Consider the following 26,940-nt stretch of genomic DNA (forward strand, 5'->3'; position numbering starts at 1 on the left):
CACAAACCTTTAACACGATTTATACCATGATGGTGCTCAGAGATGTCTCTCAACTACCCTTCCGTTGTGTCAGCACTGACACCCCAAAACCATAAGCTACATTGTGTGTGTGGGGGGGGAAAATCAGTCATTATCTCTATCCTAAGACCTTTGAATTCGAGATAGAATTAAGTCATAATATGACATATAGCACAGAGGAAAACCAACGCTACTCATGAAGAAGGGTGCTTTTATTTGAGCATGTTAGCTCCCCTAAGAAGTGTTACTTCCAACAAACAGAACTCCAATGGGTCTGCCACTTGCCGTTGGAGATCTACAAAGATGCTCAGTGGGTATGTTGATTTAAAAAAAGAAGAAAAGAGATGGAAAGCTTGTAAAACTTACTCTGAGGCTGCAGCACCAAGCAACTAGAGTTGCCATGGTTTCTCTCAGGGACTGTGTCATAAAGTGTGAAGTTACATCTATCCAGTATTTGGAAATTCAAGTCTCACCCAGAGAAGATGATGATGGCTTCTTATGTCCCTTCCCACCTGCATTTAAAAAGCTTCTTAAAAATCAAGCGCAACCTGCTGAAGTAGCTTGTTTGCTGCTAGACCTTTCCACACCGACAAGAGTTTGACAGCCTACAGCAACATATTCTTCTGGCAAGGAGACAGACAACGTCTACAATACGCCACGTACTCAGTTAAAAACTGAAATCAAAATCAAAGAGACACAAAAGCGACGGGAGTTTCCTGGAGGAAGGACGCCCCTAGGCTCCCAAGTCTTCTCTCCACAACAGAAATACTATCAATAGCAAGGAGGTAAGCAAGCTTGACTCCTAGCTAGATCTCCGTGGCTACGTAACAAGAGCGATCAGCTTGTTTGAAGCCAGCCTAGGTTAACACTAAATGCACAAAGCATTTACGAGGCAGGAGGAGAACAGCAGCAACCGGAGCTTCCACGGCTACCCAGCAGCAGGCTTCTCTCAGTGCACGGCAGTCTCAGTCTCCCACTTCAGCCTGGGCCTATGAATCCCATTTGGCACAATAAGTATCTGTGGATAATTACTGTGGATATCTGTGCAGGAAAACCTGCGCAGAGGCCACCAGTTCGTCCCACACACACAGCCACCGGCAGCCCCTCTCAGCTGCGGGAGATCCGCGACTGGTCACGTATCTCCAGGCTGTCGCTGTGCTATTCTACAAAACAAAAATACATTCTCCACCCAAACCGCCATTCGCTCCAACTAAAACACATCGTTTGAGCAAAGCGCTTAGCTGTAATTCAAAGCAAGAAGACGTCGCTATTAGAGAGCACGTGCTTAGTGACATGACGTATGAACACCACTCCCAGGTTTTTCAAGTTCTGTAGAAGGAAGGACAGAGACACGGGTAGCACCAGACGGGAAGGAAGGAAGGTGAACAGCAACACAATCATTCAAAGCGGGATTTGAAGCCAGTACCAAGCTAAGGAAAACTAGTTAGATACCATTTGGAGAAAGTAAGGTTTTACTCACAAAGAACAGGGAAAATGCCACCAAAACCTTCAAGTTAACCCAAAAAGTAACAAAAGAGTTGCTAGACCCAGATCAAGATTTTCATTCCTGCAGTTCGGCACCTCCTGCCCCAGGCCCTTACCAAACACCCGTACCGATCCCCACCACCTCTCCTTCAGCCTCAACTGCAGTATCAAACCAAAGGCAAGTTTTTTCTGTCTTACAACCTGCTAATGAGGGAACTGCCACAGTTCAATTTCAGGTGAGTAACAGGTTGGGTATTTAGGTCATTCAAGGCTGCAGAGCCAGAAAGTCACACACCTCACAAATTCACTCTCTTTCTAAGCCAGCAGAAAGGGAGGTTGATAAAACAGAAACCCTCACGGTTTTGCTACTACAGTCAGGGAAAACAAAAGTGGAATGAGGCCTTATTCTATTCGCAGGCTAATTTTTTTTCTTCCTGCCACATTTCAGCTAGCACATGCTGCTTAATAAAGCCCTTAGTGAAGAACAGCAAAACCCATTATTGTGCTTTATATGTAAAAGGGCTGTTATCTCTCGGTCCTGTTTGTATCCCACTCCATTCACGCTGAAGCTCCCCATGTCTCCAAGTGCTTCCTCCAGAACACAAAAGAATTCTTATACCCAGAAGAGAAATACTACTAATTTTAAGGGAAGTGTCTGGAGAAGTACAGAATGGGAACGGGAAGAGGAAGGGGAAGAGCAAAGCATCCTGCTCTTCATATTCCACAGATGGGCGTGGGCCTGACCAGACGTGAACAGACACATCAACTTTTTCTGTTCTTTCTATCACCTGAGAGCATTTTCCTTCAAGGAGGAAAAAGAAAAGCACACAGATAATTCTTTACAGGAGCACCATGCTGAAGTCTCACTTCAGTTGCCTGACAGCTTTAGTTCTGGCGTGAAATGCAAGGGGGGGCTGCCACCAGCCTGACCTGGTATGGAACCAAATGCACTTATCTGTCCATGCAGCTTCTAATTGTGCTTTTTGCCCATTTTTATGCCAAATTACCTGGGTGACAGTTTCAGTGTCCTCCTGATCAGTACTGTGCCGTTCCACAGAACTGTTCAATGCAGGTCTAATGCTATCTGCACGCTGAAATGCAAACATCATGGGTTTAATACAGTGAAATGGCAAAACAAAAATGAGTTCTCTGAACACATTCAAACTCTGCCCTCTGCAACGCCATGTGTTATGTTCAATTTAGAAACAGGTTATGCTAGCAATAAACAGAATGCACTGTGTTGAAAGAGAATTCTCTGTGCTTCCCCACACGCAGACTCCAGATAACAGTACTATCTGATGTGCACAGAACCAGAATTCAATATTCTTATTAACAGAAACATTGTCCCCAGACTGCTTTACTGAAATCTGCTATCACTAATTAAGAACAAGGCATCATTTTGCCGACTACTTTCTTTGCAGAAAACCTTCCTAAGTGGTACAATTCAATTATCTGTCAGCAGAGAAATCAACTGGAAATGTTCTAAAGGCTCTGCACAAGAGCGGCCGAGAAGAGCTGCTTTAACTGAGCAAATATTTGTCTCCAGTCTAGCTAGGACATTTTCAATATATTTTTGGTACATGACTGAATATACTGCATTTACAGAGATTTACACAAAGAAAAAACAAATCCCAAGGCTTTTTTACTAGAATTTGGCACTATATAAGGTGTTTGAGACTGTATAGGCAAGCACTTCATGCATCCTGCAGTCCAATCACATCAATAAGGGGCAAGCTATAGGGCATGGGTGATAGACCCCGACTTTCCTTCTAAAGAAAATACCCCGTATTACAAATGGATAAGGCTAAAGCACACCTGAGACCCATCCTAATACGTTCAAAGGCCTTCTTCTAAGGGCCACAGCAAGGGACAGATGCGTATACCTCAATGACACACATTCCAATTGAGTCAGATGTTGCAACGTGGAGATGTAATATAGACTAGACTGCCAAAACTGGTTTGGTGTTTCCGACTGCAACATCTTCACATAGGTAAAATCTGAAGAATAATACTGCATTAAGCTAAGCTGGATCCACCAGTGCTTCAACGTACCTCAACTCCCCTCACTCATTATTAACAGGCTCAGTTCTGTGGTAAATAAGAAAGTCGGTCATTTTAGGTGCAGCGTCTTACGACTTACCTGCGTGGGGAAAGGTACCTGGATGCGCCCTTCTAAGATGTTGTCAGTGGTGATCTCAACGGAACGGGTTAGCTGCAGATCCTGTAGAACTAAGTGATAAGGAACCTGAGGGAACATCTCCTGAATCTGATGGGCCTGGAGAAAACAAGGTTTATACAGTCAGTATCAGCAGTACATAAAAGTTAGCTGGTAAGTATCTCAGCAGAAAGAGATAAAAAAAAGGAAAGAACAGCTCAAAGATGCTGTTTATGATATGATAACCCACATGCAGAAAGAAAAACCAGAGAAAGAAAACCCATGCTGGCATTGGCTTACAGGGCCAATATTTTGACTCCATTGAAGCCAACAGCAAAACTGCAACTCCTATAGACACACCACATGGTCCTTAAAATTTAGGTTCCTGAACAGTGCTTGTAGATGCACAAAGGCTTCAAAAGCTTCCCAACCCTCTTTTTATGACAGCCTTTTTAATAAAGATCTATACAAAACTCACATGAGTGACTGAAAGTTAGATCAACACTGAAAAAAAAAAAAAAAAAAAGAATATTTTTCTTTGTCCCAGATGGGTTCCAAAATGGTACTGGTGAGGACAAGTGGAGTAAGTTTTAATAACCTACTCTCTCCAGCCACCCTACCTACAAACCAGTTTAATAGGGTCTGAAAGCTCAAGTAAGTTAAACTGAGTTGTCGGAACTGTTATTATTGAATTTCAAGTTACTTAAATAATATCTAAATTAAATAGATAAAAGTAAGAGGGCAGACAAATAAGATGCTTTTAGAGTCCAACAGCTACACTTAAATATTAAAATCTATATTTTAACTAATGCTGAAAGTTTGGGGGGGGAAAGGAATGAGAACAACAACAGTAAGAAAAGAAGGGTGGAAGGAGTTTTGGGAGCAGAGCAAAAACTATGCACCAGCTGACAGCGAGTTCAAACGCAAGCAACTACAGCAAACCTTAACTCTCCATTCTATTAACTTGTGACCAAAACAACTGATTTAGCATTTCAGCCTCTGGCCTTTCCCTCGAAATACTTCCCTAGGTTTTTATTCAGTAACACAAAGGAGAATTTCACTTATTTTCTATTAAAAAATGTGTAACACTTTAATAGTTTGCTAACCTGGACCTTTCCACTAAAGTAGGCATTTTAATGTAAGTTGCTACTGTACTTTTAATACTACACAATGCTAAGAAATCATTACTCATCCTTAACAAAAGCCCATTTCTGTCACTGTGTCCAGTAAAAGAAAAACTAAACTGACCTTAGATGGAGATTTCCTGCATATTTAACTAGTAAATCGTCTGCCAGCACCCTACTGCTCCCTGCCTCAAACCCCCTAAAAATTGTGGCCTTATCCTGTTGAGGCTTAAACAGCAGTGAAGGCTAAGGGAGAGATCTCACATTCAGAAAATTTCATCACTTTGATGGGATACCTCACTGAACATTCATTAACATGCTGTCGTGGTTTAATCTCAGTCAGCAATTAAGCACCACGCAGCCGCTCGCTCACTCCCCCCCACCCGGTGGGATGGGGGAGAGAATTGGAAGAGCACAAGTTAGAAAGACTCGTGGGTTGAGATAAAAACAGTTTAATAATTGAAATAAAATGATAATAATAATATGATAATAATAATAATAATACACAAAACAAGTGATGCACAGCACAATTGCTCACCACCCGCTGACCGATGCCCAGCCAGTCCCCGAGCAGCGGCCCCCCCGGCCAGCTTTTCCCAGTTTATGTACTGAGCATGACGTCACATGGTATGGAATGTCCCTTTGGCCAGTTTGGCTGTGCCCCCTCCCAGCTTCTTGTGCACCTCCAGCCTCCTCAGTCAGTAGAGCATGGGAAGCTGAAAAGTCCTTGGCTAGTGTAAGCATTACCTAGCAACAACTAAAACACCGGTGTGTTATCAACTTTGTTCTCATCCTAAATCCAAAACACTGTACCAGCTACTAGAAAGGAAATTAACTCTATCCCTGCCGAAACCAGGACAATATCCACCCCTTATTCTATACCATTTGCATCATGCTCAAGTCTCACATTTTCCAGTACATTTTCATTAATCACCACCCCCTTTTATATATATATATACACACATACACAGATATCATTCCCTTCATCTGTGGGCCATCCCTCTAAAATGTTCGGTGAGTTCATTTAGTCCATGACTTCAGGCTCCATCTGTCATAATAATCTTTCAGGGCAGGAAAAATGGAGATGGTATGTGGTGTTGGATTGTTTCATGTTGAAGTCAGTTCTGGTACCATCATCACTGTGCTTTGCTTGGTTTCACTGAAGTTATTCTTCATTAATCTGGGTGATTCTTATTATAATAACATTAGTATGGCATATAATATTATTAGTATTATTAGTATATCTGTGTATTATTAGTATAACTATTATAACTATAATTAGTACTTAACATCTCATAATTCAGATCATTGGCTATTCTCACCCAAAATCAAATCCCCTTGAGGCACACATCGGACTTCCCCATCCTTCCGCATTATCCACCAAGTGCACCCAGGTCCTTGAGCAAAAGCAATCCCACGGATGGGTCTGCCTCTGCCCGAGGCAGGAATAACCCAGACTGTCTTCCCCAGCATATTTTTTATGTGCACTACAGGGACTTTATTCCCATCTACAGTACGTAAAAGTTCTGACTGGGCAGGGCCTGCTCGATTGGCAGATCCCCGAGTGTTGACTAACCAGGTGGCCTTTGCTAAATGCGTATCCCAATGTTTGAATGTCCCACCACCCATTGCTCTCAGCGTAGTCTTTAACAGTCCATTGTATCGTTCAATTTTCCCAGAAGCTGGCGCATGATAGGGGATGTGATACACCTACTCAATGCCGTGCTCTTTGGCCCAGGTGTCTATGAGGTTGTTTCGGAAATGAGTCCCATTGTCTGACTCAATTCTTTCTGGGGTGCCATGTCGCCATAGGACTTGCTTTTCAAGGCCCAGGATAGTGTTCCGGGCAGTGGCATGGGGTACGGGATATGTTTCCAGCCATCCGGTGGTTGCCTCCACCATTGTAAGCACATGGCGCTTGCCTTGGCGGGTTTGTGGGAGTGTGATATAATCGATCTGCCAGGCCTCCCCATATTTATATTTCAACCATCGTCCTCCATACCAAAAAGGCTTTAACCGTTTGGCTTGCTTGATTGCAGCACATGTTTCGCATTCATGGATAACCTGGGCTATAGTGTCCATGGTCAAGTCCACCCCTCGATCACGAGCCCATCTGTATGTTGCATCTCTTCCTTGGTGACCTGAGGTGTCATGGGCCCACCGAGCTAGAAATAATTCACCTTTATGTTGCCAGTCCAGATCCACCTGAGCCACTTCAATCTTAGCAGCCTGATCCACCTGCTGGTTGTTTTGATGTTCTTCAGTGGCCCGACTCTTGGGTACGTGAGCATCTACGTGACGGACTTTTACAACCAGGTTCTCCACCCGGGCAGCAATATCTTGCCACAATGCGGCAGCCCAGATGGGTTTGCCTCTGCGCTGCCAGTTGCTCTGCTTCCATTGCTGCAACCACCCCCACAGGGCATTTGCCACCATCCATGAGTCAGTATAGAGATAGAGCACTGGCCACTTTTCTCGATCAGCAATGTCTAAAGCCAGCTGGATGGCCTTTACTTCTGCAAATTGACTTGATTCACCTTCTCCTTCAGCCGTTTCTACAACTTGTCGCATAGGACTCCATACAGCAGCTTTCCACCTCCGATGTTTTCCCACAAGACGACAGGACCCATCAGTGAACAGGGCATATTGCTTCTCATTTTCTGGTAGTTCATTATACATTGGGGCCTCTTCAGCACGCGTTACCTCCTCCTCTGGCAATATTCCAAAATCTTTGCCCTCTGGCCAATCCATGATCACTTCCAGAATTCCTGGGCGACTGGGGTTTCCTATTCGAGCCCGTTGTGTGATTAGTGCGACCCACTTACTCCATGTAGCATCAGTTGCATGATGTGTACAGGGGACCCTCCCTCTGAACATCCAGCCCAGCACCGGCAGTCGGGGTGCCAGGAGGAGCTGTGCTTCAGTGCCGATCACTTCTGAAGCAGCTCGAACCCCTTCATATGCTGCTAATATCTCTTTTTCAGTTGGAGTATAGCGGGCCTCGGATCCTCTGTATCCCCGACTCCAAAACCCTAGGGGTCGACCTCGAGTCTCCCCTGGTGCTTTCTGCCAGAGGCTCCAGGTAGGGCCATTCTCCCCGGCTGCGGTGTAGAGCACATTTTTTACATCTTGCCCTGCCCGGACTGGCCCCAGGGCTACTGCATGAACTATCTCCCGTTTAATTTGTTCAAAAGCTTGTCGTTGCTCAGGGCCCCATTTGAAATCGTTCTTCTTCCGGGTCACTTGATAGAGAGGGTTTACAATCAGACTGTAATTTGGAATGTGCATTCTCCAAAAACCCACCACCAATCTTTAACATGTACAGCAGGAAAAAGAGCGCGATGCAGATTATACAAATCAATATCGAGAACAGAGAAACCAACATTGTGACCCTCAACTATTAACAGATATAAGTTCCTTAATACACTCCAGTTAATCTGTTATTATCTCAAACCCTTCGTGCCCCACGTTGGGCGCCAAAAAGGACTGTCGTGGTTTAATCTCAGTCAGCAATTAAGCACCACGCAGCCGCTCGCTCACTCCCCCCCACCCGGTGGGATGGGGGAGAGAATTGGAAGAGCACAAGTTAGAAAGACTCGTGGGTTGAGATAAAAACAGTTTAATAATTGAAATAAAATGATAATAATAATATGATAATAATAATAATAATACACAAAACAAGTGATGCACAGCACAATTGCTCACCACCCGCTGACCGATGCCCAGCCAGTCCCCGAGCAGCGGCCCCCCCGGCCAGCTTTTCCCAGTTTATGTACTGAGCATGACGTCACATGGTATGGAATGTCCCTTTGGCCAGTTTGGCTGTGCCCCCTCCCAGCTTCTTGTGCACCTCCAGCCTCCTCAGTCAGTAGAGCATGGGAAGCTGAAAAGTCCTTGGCTAGTGTAAGCATTACCTAGCAACAACTAAAACACCGGTGTGTTATCAACTTTGTTCTCATCCTAAATCCAAAACACTGTACCAGCTACTAGAAAGGAAATTAACTCTATCCCTGCCGAAACCAGGACACATGCTATAGCACACAGTAGCTTTAAGGAGTCAAAGGAAACAGCACTTCTCAAACTAAATGAGCTAAGTGTGTTTCATGAGGCCATATCCTTCTCTTTTCGTACTACATTAGAGTGTTTACGTATGAAGTCAACAAACCTGGGATTTCATCCTCAAGACTCCTGTCATCATTAATCAGCAAGAGTTGACTGTGCTACAGGGAGCCCCGTCTCACACTGACAAGACACTCACACAGAAACAGCTCTCTTGGAGCTTAGTGCTATTAAAAATAAATACTAAAAAAAAAAAAAAAAAATCACAAGCTATAGAATGGGTTTGATCAGTTACCACTTGACCAACAGCTAAATTCTCTGGTTACAGACTCACACCCTTCGCTACCGCGAGTTGAGAGTGAAGATAAGTACTGAAAAAAAGCTAAAGAAGTTGCACTAAGCAAGCTGAGAAAAAGTCTGCCTATCTACACAGAAAGTACATGTAATTTTTCTCCCTCATTTACCTACCTCCAGACCTGTTCTTTTATGTTTGCACATTTGAACCAACATACAGCCTTGACTTCAGTAAAATAAAGCTTCTCTCACTCAGAAAAAAAAAGCTTTCACGTAGCATCTAAACACTCTTTTGACTTCCTTCCCCCTTATGTTCTTCATCTACATGTACCTCTTCCCCGTCCCGTAACACAAATAGGAAGGCTGAGGTGCAAACTGTTAAAGCAGTCTTACCATAGCATTAAGCTGGGAGTTGCTGGCTTGTGCGATACCGAGGATGTTTGTAGTATGCATCACTTCTACTGAAAAACTGGGCAGCCAGCTGGCAATTCGAGAGCCTAAGAATAAGAAATCACCAAGAAAGTCAAGCAAGAATATGAGGTTCTCAGCAGGTGAAGTACTTCTACGTGTATTTCACATAAGTCTTTGTATTTCCACAAGGTACATATGGGGAGTTCTGCAGTGCAATCCATCCTTAAGGTCTCCCAAACATGGAGATGGCTGCAGTAAATTAGTAACTGCCGATACTCTCTTCAAACACACTGTCATACTTGCCCAACAATCTGAGGGCCAGAAGAGGATCAAGAAAGCAACACATCCTTGTTTTCTGGTTTTAATGTTCCCATTAAAGGGAAAATTAAAATAATCCAGAGCCAAATTCAGTTCTGGAATACATGAATAACTCCAGCAATTTTACTAAAAACAGGCCAGCTTCTAAACAGGCTGAATCTGGTCCCAGAATGGGTCAGCTATACGTGGCTAGCATCACTGAGAAAATATTACTACAAAGGGACACAGAGTAACCAAACAAAGTGACTGCCGCAATTGTGTGCTTGGGCTCAACAGAGCAGGGCACATGGCTGGCTCCCTCCTCCTTCGGCATTTCCATTTAAACACACACAGGGTTTGCTCTATGCCACTTCTCCTCCTGTCTCCACAGTAATTTTGCGGGTGTCCAAGCCACAGGAGAGCACTGGGGAGGACAGCTATCAAAAAACAGAGTGGTATTCTAAATATAAATGGCCTTTGGAGACCTAAAGCACCTCAAAAGTGGGAGCCATGCAAGAAGCTATGAGCCAGTCTCAGTGTACCTAGAAATGTCTGACCCTTCTCTGCCCATTATCCTCCTCCCACAGTCTCCAAAGATTGCAAACCAGCAGAGATGAAGAACGGGTCACTATGTAAGTTTGCAGCATCTCAGCTGCATTATGGGAACTCCACAAAGACAGAGCCCAAAGCTGAGTATTTGCACTAGTGAAACCTACTGAGATGCAACAAGACTGCCATCAAAAACCTGGGAAACTGTGGAAGGCAAGCACACACCAATACCAAAACTATAAAAAAAAAAATCTGGAAGATAAGCAACAGAAATTGTCTCTTTCAGAACAAGTCTGTCTGCACACACAGAACTCATCATGGTCTGAAATCACATCTGCTTTGTGAGTACTTATAACACACCACTGAAAAAACACACATGTGAAACTGTTCCGGTTACATGATTCCTTCTAAGAATAAGCTTCTGCAGACTTCTGCACCTAATCAAGCATTGCAAGTTTCTTGCAACTTGAGTGGCAAATGGGCTTTTGACAACCTCACATTAGCTAGGGATAGGGGAAAGATGAACTGTTAGACTGCACCACGTAATTTTTTTCCCCCTCTGACTGTCACTGATCAACCAGCCACCTGGTAACAAAATAAGACACATGAATTTTCCATTCTGTTGGTCAACATGGCATGCAATGACTAAATGCCAGCATTAAAGCTGCTAACCACAACAAATCAAGGAAAAGGAAGCAGTTGTACAAAATCTTTCAAGAAAACTCTGTAGCTCTGGACAACCTCAGAGACACTTATCTGAGCTCTTGCAAAAGAACTGCAAGAAATAGATATGCATTTGACAAACGCAAGTAGAGGCACAGTTTAAATTTCAACTGAAACATGGACAGAATTCCCTTCTACAGAAGGCTGTTCCCTTCGTTTATTTGGGCAACAGCCTCAGATGTCAAATCTGCTTAGCTCACCATCAAAGTGGAAGAAGTGATTGTGCTGGTTCAAGCGTGGTCTGCCTTCTGCTACTGCCACGGGGACCAGGTTCTCATCCAGATTCTCCCTTTGGTGATCCTCCCTCACATGATGGCTGTCAGTGATATTAAGAGACATTCTGCAGGTGGGGCAAGACGTATCTTGTTCCAGCCAGGACCGCAGGCATGAGCTGACAGGAAAACAGTAATATTATGGTGAGCTTGCAGTGTTTTTCCAAGACGTCAGTATCACGAGTACATCAAGCAGCTGTAGCATATTCTGTACAGAACATCGACAAATGCACATGGACTGCTCAGAGATAATTTGTGAGGTAAGCTTGATGAGCTCCTGATGACTCTGGCATAGGGCTCTTATATCTTTCAGCTGAAAATACTCAAGTGTTGCTTTTTATAAACAAGCATGCAGATTTATCACAGACTTAAAACACTCTCCAAGTTCGTTGTCCCTCTAGCTCAGAACAAGCAAGTTTTGCCTGGAAGGGGAAACAAAGCATTTCTCTTCTCTCACCATCCGCAACTGAAAAAGGACAAAAACCAACCATATATTTAAAATATACTGACACATTTTCACCACAGTTCTGCCAGTGTGATGTGGCAATGGCACCTCCAAAGTTTTTCGAGTATCTTTTCAAAAATACCAATATCCGAATCACCACCAAAGTGAGCACCGCTCTGGGAACTCTCTGAACACATTTATTAATACTAACCAGTGCTGTGCCGTTACAATGTTTACTTAATTCTGAGCATTTGCTGTCTTGCAGAAAGTGAGAAGTGTTTGAAACGCAGGTTTAAATACTCAGAGCTGTGCCTACTTTTTGATTCAGACTGATATGACCCAATTGCAGTATTTGTTGGCACGTTAAACCTAATTTTCAGTATGGAAGAACTGAATTTCACAGAACTGAACACAACTCAATACTACAAAATGTACTTCATGCTTGCAGGGTGGGTTTTTTTCCACCAGGAGCTCTCAAAACACTTTAGAAAGAGAGAGACGTACAAAAAAAGTCAAGTAAACCTGTTTCCCTAATTGTGTATTTGCAAATGGAGTAAAGGCACAGATCACAGGTTTGGGCTGACAGAGCAAGGAAAACGTCCTAATTGCAGGACTACAGCAAAGTCAAGGATACAAGGACTCTGCACAATTCCTGAAGCTGTAGCATACAGACATATTGCCAAAGTGTTTTCCATCATATTTAAATGGAGGGATACGCAGTGTTCAGAAATTACAGTGATGGGTTTCCCAGAAACAACCAAAGTACAATAAAAATCTACCATCTTCCACCACCTCGGCCATCGGCACAGCCAGCACGTTAGCACTGCTGATGCTGTCCAGCTTCACCTCCATTACTATAGCAAAACCACCCTGCACACAGCAAGCTCAAACCTCTGCTAGAGTTGTACTCAAAAGGTCACTTGTGAACCACCCGGAGTGACGCAAGCTACCACCACGCTGCTGCTCCTCAACGGCTCAACCACTGAGATGCTGGAACGGACATGAACCCCTTTCAGCCTGCATCAGCACCAAGCCCTAAAGGCCTGCAGCAAGCCAGCCGTGGTTATACCCATTTTGTACTGCACAGGCAGAAGGGCTCAGGTCACCTAAAGCACCTCAGTAGAAGGAAGACTAACAACAGGCCAAGGTTGGCAACATCTCTTTTGAAATTGCCTGCTTCCTAAAAGATAAAGGAGAGTTTTAACAGAGCCTAAAAGATTCAGACACCTACTCCCATTAAGCTTCCTTAATATTTAGGCACAGAGCTGATCTCAGCAACGTGAATCTTCCCTGCCATCTGCTCTTCTACTCCAAATAAATGCCTATGAAAAAAAATCCCAGGTAATTGAGAATGGACACAATGTTTAGCCTGTTGGAAAAATCACCAGGAGGTGAGGAGAGAAACCATTCTTAGGTTGTAAATAGGGTTATTAATTACATCTGGTCTTATGTGCAAGTGTACGTCATCCACTGTAACATGTTCCCTCCCTAAATGCACCGAGGAGGTAAGTGTAACTTAGCTTCAGAAAAAAAACCACAAAAGGATCCTTTTAGATACAGAGAAATCAACTTTCTGAAGAGAAGACCCTGGGCTTGTCAAGTGCTCAGTAGGTGATTAAATATTTATACGATTCAGTAGCATTAGAAGAGGAGTTTCTGCTACAGAGGCACATTATCTCATTAGAGACTTCTTGGAACACAGATAAATATTTATGGCAAGGTTTGTCATAAATGACAACAAATTAGCACACAGATTATAACCTCTGGTTTGACAGTTACCAGAAAAGTAAAAAGCTATTTGCAGAAAGTAACTTGCTCATATGACACCACAGGGACAGTTTAACTGACCATGCACGTTAATCCCATGGCACTTCAGAAACTCCTGATTCAATCCCCGTATCTCCTTTCATTTTTAAGCACAAGCATAAAAACGTAAGCACTGCTACAAAAGATCTAAGAAAAGTCACATCTAGCTCAGCACACTGTCTCCACAAGCAGCTGCTACTAGTCGCTACTGAGTGAGCGTAAGAAACAGTATATAGAGAGATCCTTTGGCCAAGAGCCTCCCAGTTCCAACTACCAGCTGCTTAGGGACCTCTTCAGCTAATTTGGTTAACCTCTTTTACAGCCCTGACGGACTCATCCCCCCATGAAATCATATAATCAGACTCGGCCTCCACAACTGTCCTGGAGGACTCATCACCATGCAAGGATGCACTATATAAAAGTATTCCCCGTTTTCTCTTTAAAGTTGGTATCTGAAAGGTACTTAAGGATCTAACTCCAATTTTTCTTCCTCACCTGAAAATCAACACACCCTCATGGAAGAGGTGATGCATAGGATAAAGTAAGGGGGAAAAGAGTGTGCTTTACCAAGCGGTTACACAGCAAGGCAGGGTACAGACTCGCAACTGAGATACCACAACTCAACATGACCTACCCCTTAGCTGACAAGATGCAGACTCTTGGTTTCGGGGGAAAAAGAATGCACCAGGTGAAACAACTCAGACATGAAGATGACTGAACCCGACTTGAACTTTGTTATTAGAAGCAGACCAAGATGACTCAGGCAGTAAGCATTCACAGCTTTGCTGATAGTTCGTCACTTGTCATCCTGCTGTAACTTTCAGCCATGCCTATATATCCCTTCCTTTCTACCGCCAGGTGCACCCTCTCCAGCCCCAGAAACATACTTGTGGAAGAGATGGCCGCAAGGGAGTTTACGTGCAGATTGCATGGAGTCCCAGCAAATGGCACAGTCATCATTATTGACTGCTAGCTCCTCTGGCGTCGCAACTGCAAACCTACAAGGAAGAAAAAGGAAGAGACAGAAGTAATGATTACACCAGCTCAGCATGGCCTCCTGCCTAGAGAATCCCGCACCGAGGAAACCTCATCCTCCACGTTAACTTTTCCTTGGGAGAGGTGTGCCAGCAGGTTTCCTATCTTTAGCATAACTCAATCTCACACCACGAAGGAAGACGCACACACACATCCTTCCCATGACTTCTTACAGGCACATTTTTTTTTCCACGTCTCTGCATCCATTCTAGGTTCAAAAAGCTTTGACTTAGTATCTTCCAAGAAGTATGATCATTAGGTTGAGAACCTTAAATTATAACCTGTATGGATTTGGCTTATGTCATTTTTCTAAATGAGTTTTAATAGCTGTACCCATCAAGATGTCTTCTTGGGATCATAAGCATCTATGGCCTGACTAATTTTGGCCTCAGATTTTGCCAACCCCCATTTGTCTTTGATTTTTTTTTTTCTTTTTTTAAACTACAGTGCCATGCAAGCAGCTACTACATAGTACCCAAACACGGACAATATAGAGATGAGCAGTATAACAACATTTCACAGTACTGCTGCTGTGGAATATACCTGAAAAACAACTACACAAATGCAGGGAGCTCGCTGCCATTGGCAGCTTCAGAAGGAAGCTAGAATGTGGTTCTTCCAGAACAATCAGAATGACAAAAACACATCAAGTCACTCAGACAAGAAGTCTGAGACACTTGCACCTCAAACAGCTTTGTGAGCAGCTTAAAGGGGTTTAGTGGCTGCATCTTACTGAGAACAAACAATGCATTGTAGATGAATTTTATCATGCAGCTCTTAACCTGATATTACAGCCAGTAAACGACTTTTCACAAAGAAAACCTCGGGAATTTCTAGAGAAGTCAGTCTTCTCCATCTGGACTACAGCAGCAGGCATCAGAGCTAGTCAAACCCACTGAAGTCCACAATGAAAATGGTACAGCAATGTACAGAAAGAGTAAAACTCCCTGTTGCTCTTAAAATTATTAAGGACATAGCTGAGTTACGAAAACATTGGGTCAGAAATGCAGTCGTATCTGGCACAACACTAGGTTTTAGCAGGCCTCTCAATTTCTCCATATTGCCTCACTACAGGGGGATGGACCAAAGTAATCCCAAGGTGCTCTCAGCTCGCCTACAAGTATAGAGTCTGTTTAGACTTGGCTTCAGGTTTAATAAATACATACTTAGAGCTGAGCAGGTTTTAATTAATACTTGGTTTCATCTCAGGCAGTAACTGAATAGTATGGCCTAATGAAATTGAGAGCATTTATTTCTATCACAGCCGAAGCCAATATTTCACAACTGAAACAGGCAGAGCTCTGCAGAGCTTATGTCACCCCACCAGGGTAATATACAAGAGAATACAGGAGAAGAAATACTGGACAGGGGAGTTCACTTGTTGCCAGTAATACGTTACCAGTAATACTGCTATTACAAAAGTCAATCCTACATATCTGTTAAAACCAGAAAGGGTTTTATCTTGTTACAGGGTATCCCCAGTAACAAATAAAATGGGTAAAAACATACTCTAAGTGTAAAGACTTAAGAGCCAGATTTGCAAGATTGCATCTCTCCGGCTTACACCATGCCATCGTGTATCAAAGGAACATAAAAGAATCCCAACTTCTTTATCAGGATCCTCTCTCTGAGATCCACATCAAGATCCCAGAGCAAAAAAAAGGCTCACCTAGCTTCCATGTTTCCGACCACACGCAGGTAGTTCTTGTGCCGCCGAATTCTTCGTTGAACCTCATGAAACAGGTAGCGCAGCTGCATAAAAATCACCAGGCTCGCCATTGACAACCAGATATTGCCAAACAGCTTTGGAAAAAAACAGAACGGTGATTAGAAACAAACACCACAGGAAACGAGAGGCCACCACAAGAAACTGCATCAGGTCTTAAGAGAAAAAGAAATCAAGAAACCAGCACTGGAGAATTTTGCTTTTGTTGAGACCGTTCGGACTAACCACACACGTTCACAGGTATTACTACGCCTTACATCTTCAGATACAACTTGAGCAGCACAGCATTTATAATGAGGATAAACTGTATTCAGTCCTGTTCAGCTTAACGTCCCCTGCTGCCAATGAAAATAATTCAGTCTGATATTACTCAATAACAAAGCTAATTAAACACCTATTAAACAGATAATTACACGGTAGTTAATACTCCATAACAAAGTTATTTGTGAGGACTCCAATTACACAGGAGGAAAGAATGCCAGAACCCCCCACACTATATTTTCCTCTTTATTTAAATAACTTCTCTGTAATATTTGGTTCCTAAAATAAGCAAAGCAAAAAAATACATAAAATATGTATACCCAGTAGCCTTTATTTTAAGGCCAGTCTATCTGCTCAACCTTATGTCTAGTATTTCATACCAGCATGTGAATATGATGCATCAAGTCCAGTGAAAGCAAGGTTAGCTCCATGACAAAATCTGTGTAGTAGACGTAAGTGCCTTTGCCCTCCCACGTTCCTTCATGGTTGAGATCCCAGAGATGAATTACGTATCTGCAAGAGCAGGGAAATTAACATTATTCTATCTTTTTTGTTAAATAGCATCTCTAGCATTCAAACTATTTTATCCATTTTTCAAACAAGTTTGGATATGGATTCTTTGCCTTTCCTAAGCCCCACGCCCACACTGTGTGGGTCCCTCTTTCTTGAGGGACTTTTTTTTTTTTTTTTTTAATGTTCCTGGTTTCAAACAGCAACATTTTAAAAAGGCAAAAAGCAATCAACGCTTAGCCCACACTGGCATTACAGATACCACCAGCTGACAGAGAAGGTGTAGCATTTGCTAAAAACTCTTGCATGTACCAAAAGCCAATCTTGGGATTAGAGTAACTGCAGACCCACATTTTTCAGCACGAGGTGTTTCTCAGGTGAGGCATTACAGTTTGGTCACAGACCTGAAATGCCAATAGTGACCTGGACAGAGAGGTTCTGTGCTGCACATCATGTCCTACATATGCATACACATGTGCATTACAGATACACAGGCATGCTACTTTTTCAAAGCAAAAGTTCTAGAGATTAAGATCTTAAAAGAAACCCAGTAGGATGACATTAAGTAGCATATATCAACCCTCATACAGCAGCACCAATCCATTTTAATCCATGCCTCAAGCTATTAGCACCCTCTAAAGCTATCCATGCATTGCACAATTCATGCTTAAAAATAGTACAGACTAAAGTTAACCACCTTTGCCCATCTCCAAACATGCATTTGCAATTCAGTAAGGTAATTACATACACCTCCTAAATCAACATGCTATATGCACAACCTTCTGGAACAACCATCCTGCAAAACGTAAGCTACTTACCGTAAAATCACATGAGCAGTTCTGACTGTCACAAGCAGAGACTGCAAAAGAGGGGGGGGAAGGTATGTTAACAACATTCTGGCAGGGACAGTGGTACGGAGGCAGGAGCTAAAGGGCTATAACACAAAGTGCATTTATTGCAGCTTAACAAGTTCCCGTGAACCAACAGTCACTATAGATGACTCTGTGCACAATATACCTGTGACAAACATGAAGCTTATACATAAATATGGAAGAAATTGTTCTCAGACACGCAATGCTCACGGAGCAGCCACTAGCATCACTGTTGTTAAGTGTCACTTTTTCCCCCACTACACAGGACATACTATCTTTTTCGATTCTTATCACTCGGTGAGTGTTGAGACCACAATCCCACCAACTACCTTCAGGTGGAGGTAGCACACCTCTCCTCATCCCACTGCTCAAGAAAAATCTGAAGAACCAAATAGTAGCAGGAATTTGAGGAAGAACCATGGAAGCACTTTCAAATAATTCTTCTCCTTTGCTGAGATGTGAACACTGCAAAAGTAACTTCTCTCTTTAATCATACTTACCTCTCTAGGCTAAGTACAGAGAAAAAAAACTGAGTATATCAGAAATCATAAGCAGATCAGAAGCGTAAAGACAAGGTCTGTTTCCAGAATACCTAACCACATTTCCACGGGCTCTTATCATCTAAGAAACGTGGCCCCATCACCTCTCTCTCACCTGTCAGTCCCTTCGTTGTATCCTCCCAGTGAAAGAAAATGGGACAGGACGAACCCCCTTCAGAGACTGTCCACGCTACCCTGTAGTTAGCAGGGGCCAACTGACACCAAGATGCAGGGGATTTATAATGAGCAACTGAAACCATTCCTGTAAGACTGGTCTGATGGCATGCCTTCAGCATAAGTACTAAAAACAGTACAGAAGAACTATCAAAACAACTAACTTCCCAATACAGCAATAAAACAGTTGGTTTGAATAATTTTTTCCATTTGTAAAAAGCATTCTTAAAATGCTTCGATGCATACTGAATCCTTCGTAATATCCAACATATCTGCCAACTGTTTACTAGCTGGCTTCAAAGTAAGTGTTCCTGTGACTATTTAAACACCAGTGCAATCTTTTATCCAAATAAGGGCTTCAGGATAAGACGCACTCATCATTCAAATAACACAAAAAAACCCAAGAAGGTAACAGCAAGTCATCTAGCATGGTGTTCTGTCCTCATCACAAATATCTTTCATAAAAAAGTTAGATTAGCACGCTAGCTGCTCCTGCGAGGCACGTTAGGAGACTCTCTTCTGTCTCCTGTTACCCCGCATGCGGGTACCAGAAAGAGACTACCCCTTGTTCACACGAGGTTTTTGGCTATGGAGAAACTTTGAGCAGACCACAGAGAAAAACTAAATATGTCCAAATGTGTCCAAATTCTAACCATGCCAGTTGGGGAAGCAGAACGATTACCTGAGCTACTGGAGGGATATGCCATCGAGCACAAACTTGTGTCAAAACCAGTACACGTGGCATAAAGTCTCCGATAACGAAGACCTCTGTCAGGTAGAAATCTGAAGAGTCTAATCTTCACAACTTTTAAGAAGTTAACGTTGCCAAGACATGATTTATACTGGTTAGTGCTGAGGCAGCAAGAGCATCAAAATTAAAAGGACAAGCTAGTGCAGATTTGGTCAAGGTGCTGGCCTCTGCTTCCTCCACTGTTTCCAGAAACACATTTCACGAGAAACACTTTGCAGAAAGTACAACATTGCATCACAAGTTACACAACTCCGTAATCTGAGGTTCTAAATGTACAGCAGGACATTTTCAGTACCGACACCTCAAGAGCTCTTGCTCTGCTCCGCTACACACACACTTCTCCCCCAGGGACTCCGTGATACTGGCAGATACTAGTCACGCAGATTAGCACACGACTGGAAGGCACTCAAACACTAAGATAATGGATGCGGCATAAGCAGCTATACAGGAAAATATACCAGCATTGTACCTTACAGATAATAAGATTTGAATATCACTATCGTTATACGGCCTCAGCTGAGATGGATGAAACAGGATCAGAGGACGGCTGCTATAGGAACGGAGTAATTCCTTTTTACAACAAAAAAGGTGCAAATATAGACTGGACATTACTTGCTAAACTATAATTCTCGAATACCATTCATAAAGGCAAAAAACCTTAACGTTTACTCAAAAATACAGACTGTCCTTATTCAACCTTCTCTGGGCATTTGTACATTTCACATCCATCCTTTACCGGAAAGAAAATGCTGACTAACAACACAGAACAAGGGGAAGCCTAGCTAAAATCCGAGAAAAACATCCATATTGCTTTACTGAAAACCCTGAGGCATCAAGCTAAATCAATGTTTGCAGAGTCAGGAGAGAGATGAATAGCTTAATGTAACTTAATGTAATTAAATACACACTAATGGAATACACACAGTGTCCCTCTCGAACAGCATCACACAAGCCACCACCAGGAAAACATTTTAGTCTGCAAGATTTAATGCTTTTCGCTGAGAGCCCGAGGACTGCCACGAGGTGTCACTGCTAGTACCTGTACAGAAAGAAACCTAAATGTTTTATTCCACTTACAGGAGTGCTGGGTATTAAAGTCAAGGAAACTACTCATGGTCACCCAACCCATATAGGGCATATTTAAAAGGTTCAGGAAAGGGCAAGATATTAGACAATCTCATATGAGGAAAGATTAAACAGGCTAGAATTCTTTTGCTTGGAAGAAAAGTCAGAAGGGGAACGGGAGAAAGGTCTATAAAATAACAAATGGTGTGAACAAGAGTAAACAGGGAATGATTCTTTGTGGTTTTTCACCATAAATGTATTAGACGATAGCCAGGGACATTATCAGGCAGAAGATTCAAAAGAGCTCTTTTGTGTACACAAAGCCGAGTTAAATGTGGAATTTGTTGCCTTTGGATATTGCGGAGGCCAAAGTATGAGTTCAACAAATGATCGGACAACTTTCCAGAGCCCATCTGAGGCTATCAAACCCAACAGGCTTGTGCAACCCTTGGCTCAGGAACGTCCTCAAACGCCAGCTGCTGCAAGCGAGGGTAGGAGACCCTTTCCTGTACGTTCCCCACAAACCTCCTCCGCTGCCCACCAGCAGCACAGCAAGCTGCGTGGATCCATGGCTTGGCTGAGGACCATACACTTACGCTGGCTGAGCCACTCCTTTGTTAATAAGCAGACAGAACAGCTCCCACTGAAACGAATAGCTGAGCCCCATCCTGCAACCCAAAACACGTACACCACCACATGGTGCAGCGCTGAGGCGGCAACACTTCGGCACTGTAACACTCCCTGATAAACCTACCCCACACTGGTACGAGTCTGATCCTTCTGCCAAGCCAAGATAAGAGACACGACACCAACAAGACCCCACCTATTAGAGACAGTGACAAATCTTCCGTACCCTTCCACCGTGTAATTACAACTCTGGCCTTGCATAGTCACGTATTTCGGGAAAAGTAAACAGACTTATTAAATAACTGAACTGTGGTGTGACCAGCATCATATTCTCCTACTATCAGCTGACTGTTTTCTTTCCTCCTCGCTAACTCCAGGCATGAATTCAAGATAGGAGAAGAAAAATAAACCATACATGCTACTTGTTATCTGAACTAAGGATGTGCTAACACAACTTACTTGCAATTACACTGGTTACCTCCCCTTTGTTTAAGATTATCACTTCTTCAGGCAGAGAGCAACAACCCACCATAGCATCAAAAACATACTGGTGTTCACTCCACAAACATGTTGTTGTTTACTCCACACTGCAATCGATTCAGGAGCGCACAAACACGAGTTGCTCATCTCAGCCGAGATGCATCTCTTTGCACAAACATAAGCAAACTCCCTGAGTGTGCCTTAAGGAAAGGATGTTAGTCTCATTCCTTTTTGGGAGAAATGAAATAGAAAATACAACCTCAAAGACACAGACTGAGGTGCACATTACACTTTCATACACACTCTCTCCCTCTCTCTAGTGGCCATTTCAACTAACTCTTCTTACAATGCTCATGAAGCACAACCATTATTTTTTCACAGGCTGCCATTTGATTTCAGCATCATCTTACGGATTTATGCTCTCATTCTCTTCTTCAGACAAAGATTTTTTGCAGGCGTAAACTCTAAAGAGAGAAAGCATGCAGATCTGGCAACTACTCTAAAACAGGGGAGGGCGTGTTTGCATCTTCAGAGTTTCTTCCTTGTGGGAAACTAAAAGAAAACCCACCACGTGCCAAGATACCCCCAAGCGAGGGGTGAAAAGCAAAGCAGAAACCACGACACGTATGAAGGAAGTCTCACCTCTGCTGCCATGAAAGCCAAGGTGTGCATGCCATGGGTGTAGCCAATAATACCACAGACGACTGCTAATCCACAGCAGGACAGGAGCATGGCTATGAGCAGGGTCAGGACTCTGATGTGGCTGCTCATGGGCGTGGTAGGAGAAAAGGAAAGCTGCAACACAAATACATAACAGGTTTAAAGGAGTACTTCATCCACCCTGCTTTCCATAGTCACCTCACCAAGCAAGTCCTCATTCAGGAAAACCTTTTGCTTTCCAGAATAAAACCGATTTCATGACCTCAACCACGCAATGTAGTAATAAATGACGCAGAATAAAGCTAAAACCACACACCATCCCAAAGTCTCATTCATCTCGTTGTCATTTACATTCACCAGGCTTTTAAAGCCAGAAGGGATCATTATGATTATTTGATCCAATGTTTAGATCACCTGTGCAAGAAAACCACGGACGCTTTCTCACACGGTAATTTCTGCATCAAATCCACAGCATCTGCTTAGGATGAACATGCATTTTAGAAAGACACCTAACCTTAACATACAGTCTTTGAGCAATGAGAATAACTGTTCTGCCAGTTTTTCACCTTACAGCTGATCTGAATTTGCCCAGCTTTATCTTCCAGCCTCTAGTTCTTCCAACGTCATTTTCTTCTGGAAGAAAGAGACATCTCCCCAAAAAATTTAACTTGCAGCTAGAGACTGCTGGACAGAGTCTACTGAAAATAGCCGTCTCATTCAATAGCATGCATAGCATATTAATTCTCTAAGCTGCCTTAACGGTAGGCTACAACTAGGCTGTCTAAATCAAAGATGACCCAAGAGGCAAAGTATTTAGATGGTCCATCCCCTTATTTTCAGGGCAGGAAGGGGAAGAACAGGACAAGGAAAGAAGGAGTTGCCCAAAGCTTCACTCTGGTCTGATTGAAGAAGTTGACTCCCATGTTTTGTTTTTAAATTGGTTCTTTCTTCCTTGTTTATATCTGGTTCAGTTCCACATCCCCCTGCGTTTGCAAGGCAGATCACACAAGTACCATTTGTCCAAGTAAAGAATTACGATACATGCTTTGAATGCAGAAGGAATATAACAAGGATTTCTTCCCACGTGAGCTTTGTTCTTTCACAGCTTTCTGAACAGCACTAAAAATACCAGATGACTGCCTTGTTCACTTCTGTCTCAATTTTCCTAACCCCAACCAATCTAGTTTCAAGCTTAGTGCTTAGCTACTTGCGAATTAACAGGCCTTGCTGGATATTAATTAAAAAAAAAAAAAAATTGCAAAGCACAGAGCTACCAAAAGGAAATTCATGGATTCAATTCAGTTCAAACTTTTATTCCAGGACAGAGGAGCTGAGGAAAATGCATGTCCGTTATAGATGTTTAAAGGGCAAGATTTACCGCTCAAATTCCAGTTCCTTCTTCCTTGCCTAGCCTTCAGTTTCTGCATCTCTACTGAATTTATTCTTGGTATTAACACAAACTGGGATGTAGCTTATGGAGAAAGTTGCACTGTATTTTGTAAAGACGTTGGCAGTCAACGTTTGGTAGATGTAAATGAGCTTGAAACCTGAGCACAGACTCCTCAGAAACAGGCTTCGTGGACCAATCCTAAAGGGCACCAATCGAAGGGATGTTCTGTTGTCAAGATTTCTTCACACTAAGGAGAGCTCTGAAGACATCTCATGGAGTTATGTAATAGTAATTACAGGGCACATATAAGGAGCAATTTATCAAAGAAAATAAGTATCTTCAGCTCCATTTGTCTCATGGGAAAACTGAAGGAGTAAGATTGACATCGCATTTTAAAGCAAGTATTCGAAGCTACTGGGAGGTGCACGTGTTCAGCACCGCAGGGTGGGGAAAAGGTCTAAATGATCTGTTTGTAACCTATCACGAGCCAGTGCCCAAACCAGAAACAGAATTTGCATGTCCCAAAAGACAGCCCTTAATCAAAACTTACATATTCAAAGCGATCCTTGCAGAGCTGAACCATAAGATGAAGAAACACAAGTCCAGAGAACCAGAGGCACCACATCACCACTTCTTCCACTGTCTGAACATTCAGCACACCAAAAATGAAGATGAACTTGTAGAAAATGAAGTTCCAGAATTTATCCTTGAGATGCTGTAAAGGAAGACATTTGGTTACTGTAGTAAAAGCACTGACAATCCACATGCAGGGGAGAGAAGGAGGGAAAAAGAGAAAGAAAAAAAAAGATGGAAGTAGAAATGCAACAATACATTAGCAAGAGCCTGCTGCATACACATCTTGAATAGTATTTGTTACCCTTACTGAATTAAAAATGTATTAGAAATATTAGCGGTCCGTAGTGTCTATCTCGTCTTTTGCACCACCACAGCATAACTGTGCAACGCAGCGCACAATGTAGTTTCCTGCCATACTTCTGAAACAGTGCTTAGCACAAACCAAGTTTGATTCCAGTTTGATTCCCCACCCCCAAGCAACACAGCTACCGGGCCGCAAACACAAAGCCCTCGTTGCTAGAAGAACTGCCACGGTTAGCTATACAAGATGCCCAAATAGCCTAGCACCTCGCTTCCAAAAACCTGTCAAAAAGCAGAGATGATTAAGAAAAGATGACAAAGTCTGTTCTTAAAAAGCACAATGCCTACAGAGAATGAGATGGATGAGCAATGGAAAAAAAAAATTATTCCCACGCACGTGCAGTACGAAAGAAACAATATGATGGTCTCAAGCAGCAGATAGCAAGCCAGCTTGTTGGGGGTAAAAAAAAATTTATGAAGTAAAATGTGTTGTTAAAGAACACGATGAAATCACCAGGAGTTTAGTTAAGACGGGCCCAGATTTCCTTCATGATGCTCGCCAATATTAATAACCAGCTTTCCTTTACATGAGAACTGAAGCATACTCCCACTGTCCAAACGCAAATGGATCCACACTGTTACTGCTTTTCACTTCAGTTTTTAAGAGGGTAGAGAACAAGCTGGAAATTATCACTGGTTAAAATTCCACATCCACAAGTCAACACGGACTGGAAAGGAAATCTGGCCCAATGCAGTTTGATAGTGCCTTGTTTTTAATACCCTTCGCTCGGAGGCTCTACGGGGTGTGAATCACAAATACAACAGGCTTTGAGAGACCCATGGCTATTAATGAAGCTTTATGTGCCTCAGTTCTGCGTGTCAGAAATCATCATGGCCCAATTTCTCCTAAAGAACTGCATTTACACACTTTTTTTTTTTAAATACGTGAACACACTTCAAACCGCTGCTACTGCATTTACACAGAGCAACTTATGCATTTGCCTTTCTTTTTGAAAAAAATATACAGATACTATTCAAACTACTGCTGCTGCTTTTACCTTCTGCAGGATCCTGTTTTTAAAAAGCCTGGGCTTTAATGGGTCCCTTGCTGAATTTTAAAAAACGTTTTAAAAACATCCAAGAGCAGGACTAAACAGCCTGAGTTTTCAGCCCTGCTTACCTCCTTTCTCTGGGCGTATGCCTGCCGACTCCCTCTTAAACCCGAGGGCAGATAAACCATCCGCTCGGCGTAGGAGGATGGAAAGCACTTCTCCAGCAGTCAAGGCACAAAACAAGGTACGAAAGGGAACTCAAGAGTGCCAGCGCTGATAACTGACTACGAAACGCAACGGAGAAATGCTGCCAAGCGCAAACTGAATAGAGAACACCACATGTTGTACGTATTCTGAAATGAGGTGCGCTTGTAAGAAATCTGACAAATTCATTAAGGAAGCAGGATTTTCAAGTTGACCATGGGCTTATAAAATAGAATAGGAACCGTGAAAACGAAGAGTTCCCTTCAGAAACAAACTGGAAGCTTGTGGCTGTGGATATACCAGCTAACCAAATGGTAAGATTTAAGTTTACGTTGTTCTAAAATTTACTTTTCTTGTGTACTTTCAGCAATTCCGTATAAAAAGCCACACCAGTCGTACACCAAGAAATTATGAAACACGACAATATCCAAGGCAACGCACTGCTGTCTTACCTGCCTCTCACTGACACGAAGAGGACCGAACACCATACACTGGATTAGCTTCGCAACCAACATCAGAAAACAGCAGGCAGTGTTCACTAGTACCTGGAAAGAAATAAAGCAGTCAGCGACAAATACTTTTGCCCTGTGTAGAAGGTGAGAGAGAGAAGGAGAATGAACGAGCCTAACAAAACCTACCATTGTTCACAGAACAGTATTAGTTGCCGGGGGTTTTTTTTGGTGAAATTTAAGCCTGGCCTCTTCCAAGACACGTACCGTAGCTGGTACATCACTTAACTTTTTTTTCTAGAAATACTAATACGGTCGGTTTGATATACCAGTATAGCCAACAGACCTCTTTGCAATAAATTGTTTTATATAGATTAGCAAATTTTAGCACCAAGGAAGATGGGGACGAAACTCACAGCTCACCAAGGTGCTCATTCTGTTTAACATACAGCAGATGAGAAAACCCCAGTTTGAATCTGTTGTTGCAGGAACAAGATTCAGACATTGTCTCGAAACACACTGAATAGCGCACACCCCCTCTGTAACAACACTGCTTGAATCCTTCTTGGGAAACTGCTTTAAAGCAAAGCAGCAAGGAGCAGAATACACGGACCTGGGAAAACTGCTTCTC

At 42.8% G+C, this 26,940-nt stretch overlaps 1 protein-coding gene across 1 annotated transcript in view; it reads right to left on the reverse strand.

Moving 5' to 3' along the window:
* Window positions 1–26,940, reverse strand: part of AMFR (autocrine motility factor receptor) — a 33,942-nt gene that overhangs the window by 5,578 nt on the left and 1,424 nt on the right. The window contains exons 2-12 of the mRNA XM_076349385.1: window positions 26,313–26,405; window positions 24,279–24,443; window positions 22,321–22,473; window positions 17,989–18,029; window positions 17,041–17,173; window positions 16,343–16,476; window positions 14,526–14,636; window positions 11,316–11,506; window positions 9,529–9,632; window positions 3,644–3,778; window positions 2,511–2,594 (exon numbers count right to left, since the gene is read on the reverse strand). Of these exons, the coding sequence (XP_076205500.1) occupies window positions 2,511–2,594; window positions 3,644–3,778; window positions 9,529–9,632; window positions 11,316–11,506; window positions 14,526–14,636; window positions 16,343–16,476; window positions 17,041–17,173; window positions 17,989–18,029; window positions 22,321–22,473; window positions 24,279–24,443; window positions 26,313–26,405 (1,344 nt within the window). The remainder of the gene's footprint in view (window positions 1–2,510; window positions 2,595–3,643; window positions 3,779–9,528; window positions 9,633–11,315; window positions 11,507–14,525; window positions 14,637–16,342; window positions 16,477–17,040; window positions 17,174–17,988; window positions 18,030–22,320; window positions 22,474–24,278; window positions 24,444–26,312; window positions 26,406–26,940) is intronic.

This window comes from Aptenodytes patagonicus, chromosome 11 (assembly GCF_965638725.1).
Source record: "Aptenodytes patagonicus chromosome 11, bAptPat1.pri.cur, whole genome shotgun sequence".
Classification (NCBI taxonomy): Eukaryota; Metazoa; Chordata; class Aves; order Sphenisciformes; family Spheniscidae; genus Aptenodytes; species Aptenodytes patagonicus.